Raw genomic sequence first — 12,094 nt, 5'->3', positions numbered from 1 at the left:
ATCCCTAACTAAAAATAAAATGAAATTAAAAAAAGAATCAACAAGTAAAAATATAGATTAAGCAGCCTACACAAAAAGTACAAACTTCAATGTATTACAACAAAGCGTTCTGCATGAAGTGAAACATCTCATTCTGTGAGAAATAAAACAGAATAACAGGATATTTAAAAAATGGTTGTTCGATTGTTTTGTTTTGTTGTTGATTGGGACTTTAAAAAAGTATATCGGTAAAGTTTCTATCGTTGGGGAAAATCGGAATTTTAAACTTGTGTCGCGGAACTGTTGTTGAGCTGTTTCATTCGGATGCATTTGACCGGTGCACGCAACATGGAGGACGGTGTGTAAACAGAAGCGATGGACGCGGCTTAAAGGTTCATTTTCAAAGAAACTCCGCTGCTCTCTGATCGCATGAAGCCGTGAAGGTGGAGGTGTTCGGGTAAGTAATATAAGGAAATGAATGGAGTCACTTTGGACGCTTTTATTCCCCCTGCCCCCCATTAAATATGATCAGAAAAGCTCGCAGAGAACAAGACGAGCCGCAGAATCTGCTCGGACGTTTTCTAATTTACTGTTTTATGAAACATGAAGAGTGAGTGACTGTGTTCCACACTTAAACTACAGAAGTGGAAGTGGGGAGGTTTTTTATGCTGCTGTAGTTCAGGGGGGACTGTACCTGTGCGAAACTGTCAGGTGACCTCCGCGTGTGCATCTCCTCTCAGGGTCTGACTGATCTGAAATCAGCGGGGTAACATGCTTCCTGTCCGGCAGCTCCTGCGGCTCCGGCCTGGGGTTGCTGTCAGCTGTGCCACTGGGCAGAGGATCCATAAACTGGCCTCGGTGCAGAAGGTCACATCACTTACCCCGAAGAAGTTGCGAAGTTTGCTGTACCCCTTCAGCGAGCTGGAGGCTTACCTGCACAGGTGCGTAAAACAGGGCTGGTTCTTAGTCATCAGTAGTGGAGATTTTGTGAACGTGAGCTGGCATCATCTGCTGGAGTTGCACTGATAACTGTGAAAGATAACATCATCAAGTTTATTTGTACAGCACCCATTACAACGAGTAGCACAAAATGCTTCACAGAAACATGTAAGACACAAAAAAATTAAACATTACGACAAATAAAACAGAAATTATGCCACTGTTCTCACAACTAATTTAATTTAAAATATTTATGTATGTGTAAGTTATGGAAAAATGTACAGATGAAACTAAATCTGTGTGAAAGTTTTCATGAATCAAAATGAAAACAAAGACAATCAAGGCAGCAATACATGTGAACTCACTTTAATTAAATAAAAATACCTGAATGTAAGACAATGATAAATAATAAAGCAATAAAAAGCACTCTGAGAGTGCAAGCCTCCAAAAATCGGAGGGTAACGTGTCAGTTCTTTACTTTAATTACACAAACATAATGTAGGTGTAGGTAATAGATAATGGGTACAAGCCTGTAAATAACTGCACATGAATAACTTTATCTTATTATATAATATTACACTGCAGCATATTTCTAACTAATGAGGCACCTCATTGGTATCATTTTGACAGACTTAATTTTTAGTAAGGTTTTTATTGTAAAAGATTTGGAGGAACTATTTTTACCGTTTAAAAAATATAAATGAGTTTGCCAGTGGCTTCTGTTTCAATCTGTAGCATGTAGCTGTTGATACAGACATTTTCTAATGAAATTGAACCATATTTGTATTTTCAGGTCTGTGGACCGGACACAGTTCCAGCTTTTTGATCCCACTTTGGAGGACATGATTGAGGCAGAGAAGCTCTTCCACTCTTCACCGTCTCATAAGATCGATTACTATATCTCTGCAGAAAGGATGGAGCACGCACCCGATCTCAAACAGCCAGAGGTCAGAGGACAGCATTGCTCAAAACATTGTACATAAATCATGGACATAACTTCTGGTGTTGGGAGTGCCGTAAACATGCATTCTTTCTAATGGCCAGCAGGAGGCAACTCCTCAGCTTTTAAAAAGAAGGTCATGAGAGAATACGCCTACTCACTGAATCTGTGACCTCATAAAACACTTTTCTGATGAGACCATGGTCTTAGTTGCTAGTGACCTCCATCTCTTATATACAGTCTATGGCCTATATCTATATCGATCTACAAAGCTGGATAATGCCAATCTGTATATGTTACCATTGCCACAGTGAGACAGACAAGCTCAAAATCCATATCTTGATACTATCATGATACACTAACTTTCACAGACGCTCAGCTGACTCTTAACTGCTAAATAGAGTCTCTGAACTGGACCTCTGGACCACATTTGTGCTCTTGGAGCGTTTTGGAGCATTTTAATTCCATAGTTCTGACCAATAATATGGGTGTTGTGCACTTCATTTCACTAACAGACCATCCAAAAAGTCTGAGCTCCAGTTTTGGTGAGTGATTTTGTTTAGATGTTACTGAGCACTAATTAGCAGGTATCTGTGGATGCAGCATTAGCTGAAAACATAGCATTTGTTCCTCTTGTCTAAATATGACGCCACAGAAACAAGATATTGAGGACTGCAGTGCTGAGATCAACGGGAGTTCACAAATCAATCAGTGATGCCAGTTTAGCTGCGTCCATCATGAATTTCTTTAGCCTGTCATTAATAGTTAATGTAAGGTGATAATTACCCAACAGTACATTGCAGGTTTGTTTAATAGGTAAATACTTGATCAAAGTGGATTACAAAGGGAAGGGTTACGCATATTTCTGTTTGCTCTTAATGATATATTTAATGATAAAAGTGGGCTTTTTCCCCCCATGCATTCGTCATGACAACATGTCTTCTTTCAAACATGTTGATGCTTTGACTATAATTTTCCATTTCTTGTCACTACAATATAATTGTTTCCTTTCTGGTTTATAATTGCCATTTTTCTACTCTTACTGGGCACTCAAAGCACTTTCACAAAGTAAGCCACATTTACTGGACAAAGCCTCTTTGCTAACAGAGTGAGGGTAGCAACATTTCTTGCTGGAAAAGGTTTGAGGTGGAAATTTTGCCTCAAAGTGACAATGAAATCAGCTCAGAAGATGAGTCGGGTTGGATTACTCTTCCTTGCAGAAAAGTGACTCAAAACCACAACTGAATGATAAAGTAAATGTTGTAGGTATGAGGAGCACAAACAACCATTTAAAAAAGGATTCTTGTGTAAAATATGATCACTTTACTCAGTTATTTCAGTGGTCATTTGAGGTTTAACACAAAACACTTGTGCAGAATAATTTCCCTGACTCTGGGTCAGGTAGAATGGCTGTAAAGAAAGAGAATGTGGACTTTAAGTAGCTTATTCGTCCCTCCTCAACCCTAAATGGATGAAAAATGTAACCTAATGTCTCTTCATCCTCATGAATAATGAAGCAGAACTGAACATGGCTAATAAATCATCAGATTTATAACCTCATGGAGAAGAACGTTAAGCTCTGGCAGCGAGTGTTAACAGGACAGAGAAGTTCCGTTACCACTCGGCCTTCTCCAGAAGGCGAAGCGTTCAAAGCTCGATGACAGTGTCCACCTGGCAGGTGTGCCACATGGCTAAATGGCGCTAAAGGTGATATGGTGGCAACTGGAGCAGGAAAAAGATTCCAGGATAAAAATCGCAGAACTGTAAATTACAGCACACAAATCTGCAGCTGACTTCCTGTTGGTGTTTTCCAGGTGTGTTTTATCGGCAGGAGCAACGTGGGCAAGTCGTCTCTCATCAAAGCTCTGTTTTCTCTCACCCCTGAGGTGGAAGTCCGAGTCTCTAAAACTCCAGTGAGTAACTCGTCACTCCAGCTCCACACACTGTTTCCCTTTAAAGTGGTGAACAAACACAAACCTCAGTTATTTATTTTATAAAAGCTGTATTTCTTTTATAAAATGCTGTGTTTACATTCACACCTGATTGTTGCTGATTTTCTGTTGTTCTTTGGCCGCTCTGGCTGTGAAAATGACTTAAAATGATCTGCTCTATACTATTAGATGGCTTTTTTTTTTTAAATACTCTTAAAATTATGACCTTTTTTGGAAGTGGAAACTTCAAATTACACTTTGCATATTCAGTTTCTTTCTTACGGCGAGGGAGGAGATGTAAGAATTTCTGACCAACTCACTTAAACACAGACGAGGGTTAGCTTGTAGAAAAAAAATTTCTAAAAATAAAATTTTTTTTATACCTGCATCTAAGAAATGGAGCAAATTCTGGGAACTACTTCAGGTGGTACACATGAGTATGCCTCACTCAGTTTAACGCCTATTTAAGCTGCAAATTTCCCATCATTCCCTCTGCCATGACATAACGGGAGGTGATGAGTTTGGACCTTGGACAGGAAACTCTAATCTGCCTCTATTATAAATCAGTCATCTCAAACATTAGTTATCTTACTGAAAATGTATTAAAAAGATACTGATGTACTTTCAGTACCCTGCTATCATCAAAAATACTTCTCAGTTTGACAAAACTGAGCATAAAAGTTAAAAACATAAATTTTGCACTATAGAAAGTGTTGGTAATATGATGTGCACATTTTAATTGAATTTGTGTTGGTGTGGGGACCATTCAGTGTGTGTTCTGTAAATGTGTTACATGTAGAAAATAATAAAAGTCACTGTTTTACAAAGAGATTGGCTCAGAAGATGCACATTTGCCACAGGGATAAAAATAAGATAGAAACTGGCAGATAGAAACTTCACAATAAAAAGGCCCTGAGTTCATTTCCACCATCATGGTCATCATCATTTTTTTTTTGTGGAGTTTGCATGCTCTCCCTGTGTTTGTGTTGGTTCTTTCCAGGTATTCCCGCTTCCTCCCACAGTCCAAAGACATGCAGTTAGTGAGCAATGGTTAATTGGTAACTCTAAACTTCCCATAGGTGTGAATGTTAGTGTAAAGGGTTGTCTGTCTCTATGTGTTAAGCCCTGCAACAGACTGGCGATCTGTTTAGGGTGTATATAAAACTGGGCATACACTGTGTGATTATTATTATTATTTATTTATTTTTTTTGTCGTCAGTTGCGTTGTTTTGATCGTGATAATTTTGTGAAGCCACATCAAAAATCCTCAGATGAGTTTGCCAAAGTTCTACAAGTTCGCTTGTACCCAGATCACACACTGCACTGACATGCTACTCCATCTTTTCACTTCCATTTCTGTGTTTGCGTTATGAGGGTTGCAAACAATCGGCAAGAATCAGGATTTTTTCTGGTTATTTAAAACTTATCTGAAAATCAAAGTAAGAGTGGAAAAAATAACTAGACAAAAAATATCAATGGTTTTAATTTTACACATAATCAGCCTGATTATAGAGACTATGATGTCTACATGTTTGCATGTTTTCCCCATCTGGAACTTCTTACATGCTGCTCCTCCTTGTGATAAATAAAAAGACTGAAACTAATAAAAACTAAACATTGTAATTTAATGTTACAAAGTTGAAACACACTCACTGATGCTGCAATGACTGAGTTCATCAATATCTGGACATCATAAGCTTTGCCTGTGTCTTACCTTCAGGGTCACACAAAGAAGATGAACTTCTTCAGAGTGGGCAAAGCCTTCACCATCGTGGACATGCCAGGGTATGGACACAAGGCACCCAGAGATTTTGTGGATATGGTAGAGCCTTACCTCTACACACGGAAAAAGTAAGTGATGAAGAGCTGATGAAAGACTTGTTTGTGTTGTTTATTCATGATGTCTATGATGGAGCAATACTGAGGATTGCCTCTGACAGTTAGCCAAAGAAATCATGCTATGAAACTATCCTGAGGGGTTGAGGTAAGTAAGGAAAAGTTGTTTATTGCAGTGAAAAACCAGTTTGGCTAATGCTATCTGCTAATATAAGCCTGTTTAGTTTGCCTTGTAGTGATTGGTCATTGCTGTTGTGATGTTTTTGGCAACAAAGACATGTTCACAAAAATCAGCGCTTTTCTTTCCAAGCTCTTTAGAGTACTATGACCTGGATGACTGAGAACTTTCACAGACAATATATACAAAACTTAAAAGGTGGTTGACAACCAACATTTTAAAAAGGAAAATGTTTAACATTAGTAGTCTTAAGCTTTTAAATGCAGTCTCTTATATTAATTTGATCCTTCCCGCTTATTTAGGAGTTCCTAATAAGTATAAACTAACACTCAAACTAATAAAAACTAAATGGATGTTCACCAGGTCTCAGGTGACACATCTAGGTTTGCGGTGAGCTTAAATGTCACTCAGCGTTTGTGCTCCTGTCTTTCTGATGGTGAGCGACCATGTCTTCCTGGTGCGAACCTGGTGTTCACTAAAAAACCTTGTGTAACATGTCTTCTTTCAGCCTCGTGAGGACCTTCCTGTTGGTCGATGGCAGCGTCGGTCTGCAGAAGGCTGATCTGATTGCCTTGGAGATGTGTGAGGAGACCCGATGTCCGTATGTGGTAGGACTCTGGCTTAATTTCAGTTTTGTAATCATCAGGATGATTTGGTGCGAAAAAAGTTTTTAAGATCTTGCGGTTTGTAGAACAAGTGAAGCCTGGTTAGTTGATTGAAAGTAACTAAATTTAATCAGCCTTCCATCCATCTTCATCCGAGGCCGGGTCGCAGGGGCAGCAGACTAAGCCGGCACACAATGCACCCGACCCCTATGGCGCCTCCTGCGGGAGGATGGGCCCATGTCTCCTCTTCGGGCTGTGCCCGGCCGGGCCCCTTAATCAGCTTTCATGTGGAATATTTTGTGGAATAAATGGTAAATGGTAAATAGCCTGTATTTGTATAGTGCTTTACTAGTCCCTAAGGACCCCAAAGCACTTTACACATCCAGTCATCCACCCATACACACACACACACTCACACACTGGTGATGGCAAGCCACATTGTAGCCACAGACACCCTGGGGCGCACTGACAGAGGCGAGGCTGCCGGACACTGGCGCCACCGGGCCCTCTGACCACCACCAGTAGGCAACGGGTGAAGTGTCTTGCCCAAGGACACAACGACCAAGACTGTCCAAGCCGGGGCTCGAACCGGCAACCTTCCAATTACAAGGCGAACTCCCAACTCTTGAGCCACGATCAAGAGGGGTCTTTGGGTTTGCGCTCTTTGGTGGAGTTGTTGAGCACTAACCAATCAATCAGCTTTATTCGCCACATGCAGGTTGCCCTGCAGTGGAATGGACCCACCCCCGACCTTACACACACAACACAGACATCACATGGGGATACAGGTCGGAGATCGGTAACATTACAGAAAACCACTGAAATGTACACTACAATGGGAAAGTACAAGAGGAAAAAAAGAGACCTCTACTCATGCTGGACTCCTATGGGAGGACAGCATGAGAACAGGAAACAAAAAAACTCCTCTGCACAGAAATCACATTGGTTGAGCAAACACAGCAGCCATCCTGCCACTGCGCCACCACTCCAGCGTGGGTCCAGACCCGCCGTGTTCTCCAGGAGGAAACAAGCATCGAAGTGCCTCCCCCTCCGCCTTACATGTGGCTCATTCTTCTTCTCAGTCCTTCATCATTATGTCCACACTGAATTAATGCTGAACGTTCCCACTCAGCTATTTAAAAACTGGCCGTTAAAATGAAGCAGCCCCGCTCGCTGCGCACTCTGCGGTCAATTATTCATGCTCTGAGCTGATTAAACACTGCAACACATTAAGGCTGTGACAGCACAGTCGAAGACAGTTTCAAACTTAAAACTGATATTTCTGTGAAGTTGAAAAAGAAATGGGGAGTGTACACACTTTAAATATGATTACATGGAAGTAGTGGTTGCAAATGATCGGATTCTTTTAATGATTTACAAGGCAAAGGACAGACTTGTCAGTGAAGTTTATTGAGTGTCACATGGTAGTAGGTGGCAGGAGGTCTACGTTCTCTTGCCGATAGATTTTCTGTACAGCTTTTACAGTCAAGGCTGCACCCATTTTAGACTCACCGGGTTCCTCGTTCATTTCTTTGAACTGCAGGAGAACAACAACAAAGTGAATCCTTTAAAATGCTGATCAGGGAGTGCAGTGTTTTTAAGAGACCACCAGGTGTCAGAGCTAGTCTGCTTTGTTAGTTCAGGATGATAGAAGCAAGCATAAAGTGAAACATATCCTTGCTAAGGGAGGGTCCATGTAAGGTACCAGTATTTATATAGTGCTTTTCCAGTCTTACTGGGCACTCAATACAGTTTAGAATAAAAAACTATTCTAACCGTGCTTTCGTGCCATTCCAAGCACTGTAATTTGCCACTTTAAAAGTGCCGGTTAACCTAACGTGCATGCATTTGGCCTGTGTGAGGGTGTCTACATCCAAAGAAAAAAACCACAGGGACATTGGTCAGACTTCACTCCGAGACCACAAGCTGGATTTTAACCCAGGATCCTCTGGTTGAGAGGTGACAGTGCTAACACTTCTGCACTAGCTTAAAAGTTATCAGTGGATCAGGATCATCTGATTCATAACTTATTTATAACCTTGATCACAAAGAAAAGTTTGAAGCCTAATCTTAAAAGAAGAGAAACTAGAGACTGTTTCTGTGTCCTGAATCCAAACTGGGAGCTGGTTCCACAGCAGAGGGCCTTGTCTCCCATTCTAGTTTTAGAAACGATGTAAGTCAAGTAGGCCGACATACTGAGATAATTGGAATAATATGGCACAATTAAGTATTTAGAATATGATGGAGCCGGATTCTTCACAACTCTTAGCCCCGTTAGTATTCTTCTTGCAGTTTTGGATTTACTGAAGGCTTTTTGGGGGAGCCACGGGGACATCCTGTCTGTGCGCTTTTCTGAGAGTTGTACTTTATTGTTCAGATGGTGGTGACAAAGATCGACAAATGTGGGAGTGGCACTCTGCTGACAAATTTGCTGAACCTTCAGGATGTGGTAAAGACAGAGACGACGAGCTGCTTCCCTCAACCGTTTCTTATTAGGTAACTGTCTCACTTCCTCTCACAGACCAAGACTCACACAGTGGGTTTCTTAGTGATGAAAAAATATAAACAGAGCCCTCAATGAGTCTTCTTCCTTTGAAGCTTGAGTGATACTTCCTGGATTTCTATTGTTATATTAAACCTGACTCTGACACATATGTTTTCATTAATTATTGTTTTTGTTCAAACTCAGTGCCTGAAAGCTGATAGTTTTACAGTATAACAATACTTCACAGCATAATAAAATGTCTATATTTCTCCCTTTTTGTGTTCTTTGTGAAACAGCTCAATCCAGTTTGGGGGGATTTACCTGCTGAGATGCTTCATCGCTCATGTAACAGGCAGCATCAGGTTAAAGGAGACGTCACAGAGCTGAAAAGAGGCCGACTCGGTCTCGCTGAGAGGGGCAAACGGGCTTCTCTGCTACATTTCTTTAAAAACAACAACAACAACAACAACAACAACAACAACAACAACAACAACAACAACACCTGATATCCAAAAAACTGCTTCAGAGGCTTTTATTTTCTAATAAAATGTGAAAGACTCTCTGGTTTGCTTATCTTCTTACTTTCTAGTTTGACAGACTGTCAAGTCCAGTTTCAGACACTTTACTGCTCTGAATTTGTGTTTTGTGTCTTTAGATTGGAACTATCAATATTAGGTTGAAAGAAATCTCAGTGCAAGTGAGGAAAGCCACTGTTAGGCTTAATGAAAATAAACATATAGAGATGATGACAATTATTGCCATGGTTATGAAAACCAACTTCACATCATCTAACCAAGTCAGGAACACTATTTAGGAGGTAGTAGGATCACTGTCAAGTTTCCTTCATGATTGCTGTAAACTCTGTTTATTTCTAATGTACAAACCACTGGTTACGCTCAATAATGGGAAGGAGAATTTACTGAAAATTTACTGAGGATATCGCTAGTACTTATGCAATTATTAGGGCTGAAAAATGCTAAAAACAATAATTAAAAAACAAATTTGCACCCACACCTACTGAGGGTCTGCGTCTCAGAAAATGATCATAGTATAAGGGTAATATTCTGCATACAGCTTCATTAAATATACTGAAGCTGTATGCAGAATATCAGAATTCTCAGGGTCAGATTGGAGGCGATTATTTTTTGATGAAATTATTTTTTTTTTTTTTACATTTATTCTTACATGATGCTGCCAGATGTCTCATTACAATCCCACTTCTCTGTACTGCAAGTGTTTTTATTCAGTTTGTTTTTAAAAATTATGTTTTGTCTTATCCAGAGAGTGTTGTCTAATGAGGTTGGCATGTAGACGGATACAAAGGGCGAATGTTTGACGGTGGGACTTAGAGTTTCCATGCTGCACCTTGAATGGGCTTTTGCATGGGAAGGCTTTGGGTTGCGTAAGGACAGATGACCGTTTTGGTTAAATATTGAGTGAACGCCATGTCACAGTTGACTTTCCAGTATAAAACTATGACTAAGACAATGTCATAACTATAGCCAACAATTGTGAAATACTTCTACATATACAATGTTAATGTCAGGAATTCACTGTTAATTCAAACATAATAAAAAAGGAACCTTATATAACGAGTTGAATGCATTATAATGAATTCTATCCTTCACAGAACTTGGCTAAACTTTAATATAGCAAGTAAGTGAGTTTACAACACCATAAAACAGTGAGACTGGCAGCCATTAAGATAATCCTGGACATAAAAATTTTAAAGGTTTTCCAGTTTAAGCATAGGCCTAACCTCAGGCCTGTTTTTTCTGTTGATTAAAAAAAATAAAAACCTCTTAACTAAAAATAAAAATCTACATGGTTGAAAAAAGAAAACTCATGATGCCTTGATCTCTGTTATACCCTCTTACATTTACCTTTATTTTACCAGGACGTTCCACTGAGATTGAAATCTCTTTTACAAGGCTTGGCAGCTTTGCAAATTTAGATCGTTGGGGTTTAAAATGTCTAAATTTATTGCTGTGTTTCTATTCCTGAAGGTTTTTATCTGTTCCTACTTTTACTCTGACACAGTGAGAAAAGGTGCAAGAACAGACCAATAACTGTTGAACATGTGAATAAAATTTGTTATATTGTTAAAAAAAAATCTAAAAGAATCAAACCTTCTCTCCTAATATCACCCCATTAGAGACCCCCCCTTGTTCTAAAGAAATTATTCAATGACTCATCTTCTAGCTGCTGATGTGATCTTGTCCTTTGGAAAACATACGTCTGAATTTAGAGAGAAGTGTTGCAAAAGCTCATCAAAATAACTTAAAAGAGTTATCCTATGCTCACAACATGTTGCTGAAGTACTGATTACAAGGAGCTGTTTAAGAATGGGAATCATATCAGAGTCCGCAATCTGTTTTCATCAGAAAGCTGAAACTAATGAACTAATTTTGACAAAGATCAGAATGACAATTGCTCAGACTGGTTTGATTTGTATCCACAAGGCCACATGTAAAAATAATAATTAAAAAAAAATACAAATCTTCAGTTTTTAAATGCTGAAATCATAATATGACTGAAAAATTAATAACTATTACAGACAGACTGAACTATTTATTCCCCTTCTTTTTGAGAAAATAGATTATCATTCATTATAATGTGGGAATAGCCCATTGTTCCATTTCATTACGCAAGTTTGTACTCTGATAAAATCGAAACAGTAGTTTCGTCTAATTTGTTTTATGTAACATTTCTAAGATTAAATCAATTCTTTACAGTTAAACCAGTTAAAGTATCACAATAACACAATAACCGTGGGCCAAGGATTGAACTCTGTTTAAAGTAATTAAACAGAGAGGAAGACAGAAGTTCTTTTCTATCATGTGTTTGTTCTAAAAATCCAACAGTCCCAACACAGCACAGAAGTTTTTCTGAACCACACACCTACTACACAATCGAGCTCTGATCCAGTGTTACAAAACTGCTTTAAGCTTCATGAACAAATAAACAACTAACTTACAAAAAGCAAAACAACAACCAATACCCAGAAAGTTGGTTGTGTTCATCTGGACGTAGCATTTTCAGTGGGAGAAACACCGCCTCTCTGTGGCTTTCAAACCCCAAAACATGTTGCGTTAGAAATTGGCCCACCCCAAGGATCCGGTCCCCTGGCACATACAGAATAATATAGTGTGCACTGTTAAGTGCCAGGAGGCTTGCCATGATTTATACATTAGGGAAACC

General features: G+C 39.4%; 1 protein-coding gene across 1 annotated transcript; it reads left to right on the top strand.

The window, feature by feature from the left end:
* Positions 1-300: 300 nt before the first annotated feature.
* On the top strand, positions 301-10,712 carry gtpbp8 (GTP binding protein 8). The gene is made up of 8 exons (XM_085385143.1): positions 301-436; positions 720-920; positions 1,712-1,865; positions 3,673-3,771; positions 5,510-5,640; positions 6,312-6,411; positions 8,786-8,904; positions 9,190-10,712. The coding sequence occupies exons 2-8, from the start codon at positions 751-753 to the stop codon at positions 9,278-9,280; spliced, it is 864 nt and encodes a 287-aa protein (XP_085241269.1). The 5' UTR covers positions 301-436; positions 720-750; the 3' UTR covers positions 9,281-10,712.
* Positions 10,713-12,094: the final 1,382 nt, after the last annotated feature.

This window comes from Rhamphochromis longiceps, linkage group LG16 (genome assembly GCF_057381845.1).
Source record: "Rhamphochromis longiceps isolate RC_006_pf linkage group LG16, R_longiceps_female_GT1.1, whole genome shotgun sequence".
Classification (NCBI taxonomy): domain Eukaryota; kingdom Metazoa; phylum Chordata; class Actinopteri; order Cichliformes; family Cichlidae; genus Rhamphochromis; species Rhamphochromis longiceps.
The sequence above is the reverse complement of the archived record's forward strand: the minus strand, read 5'-3'. Positions and strand labels throughout refer to the sequence as shown.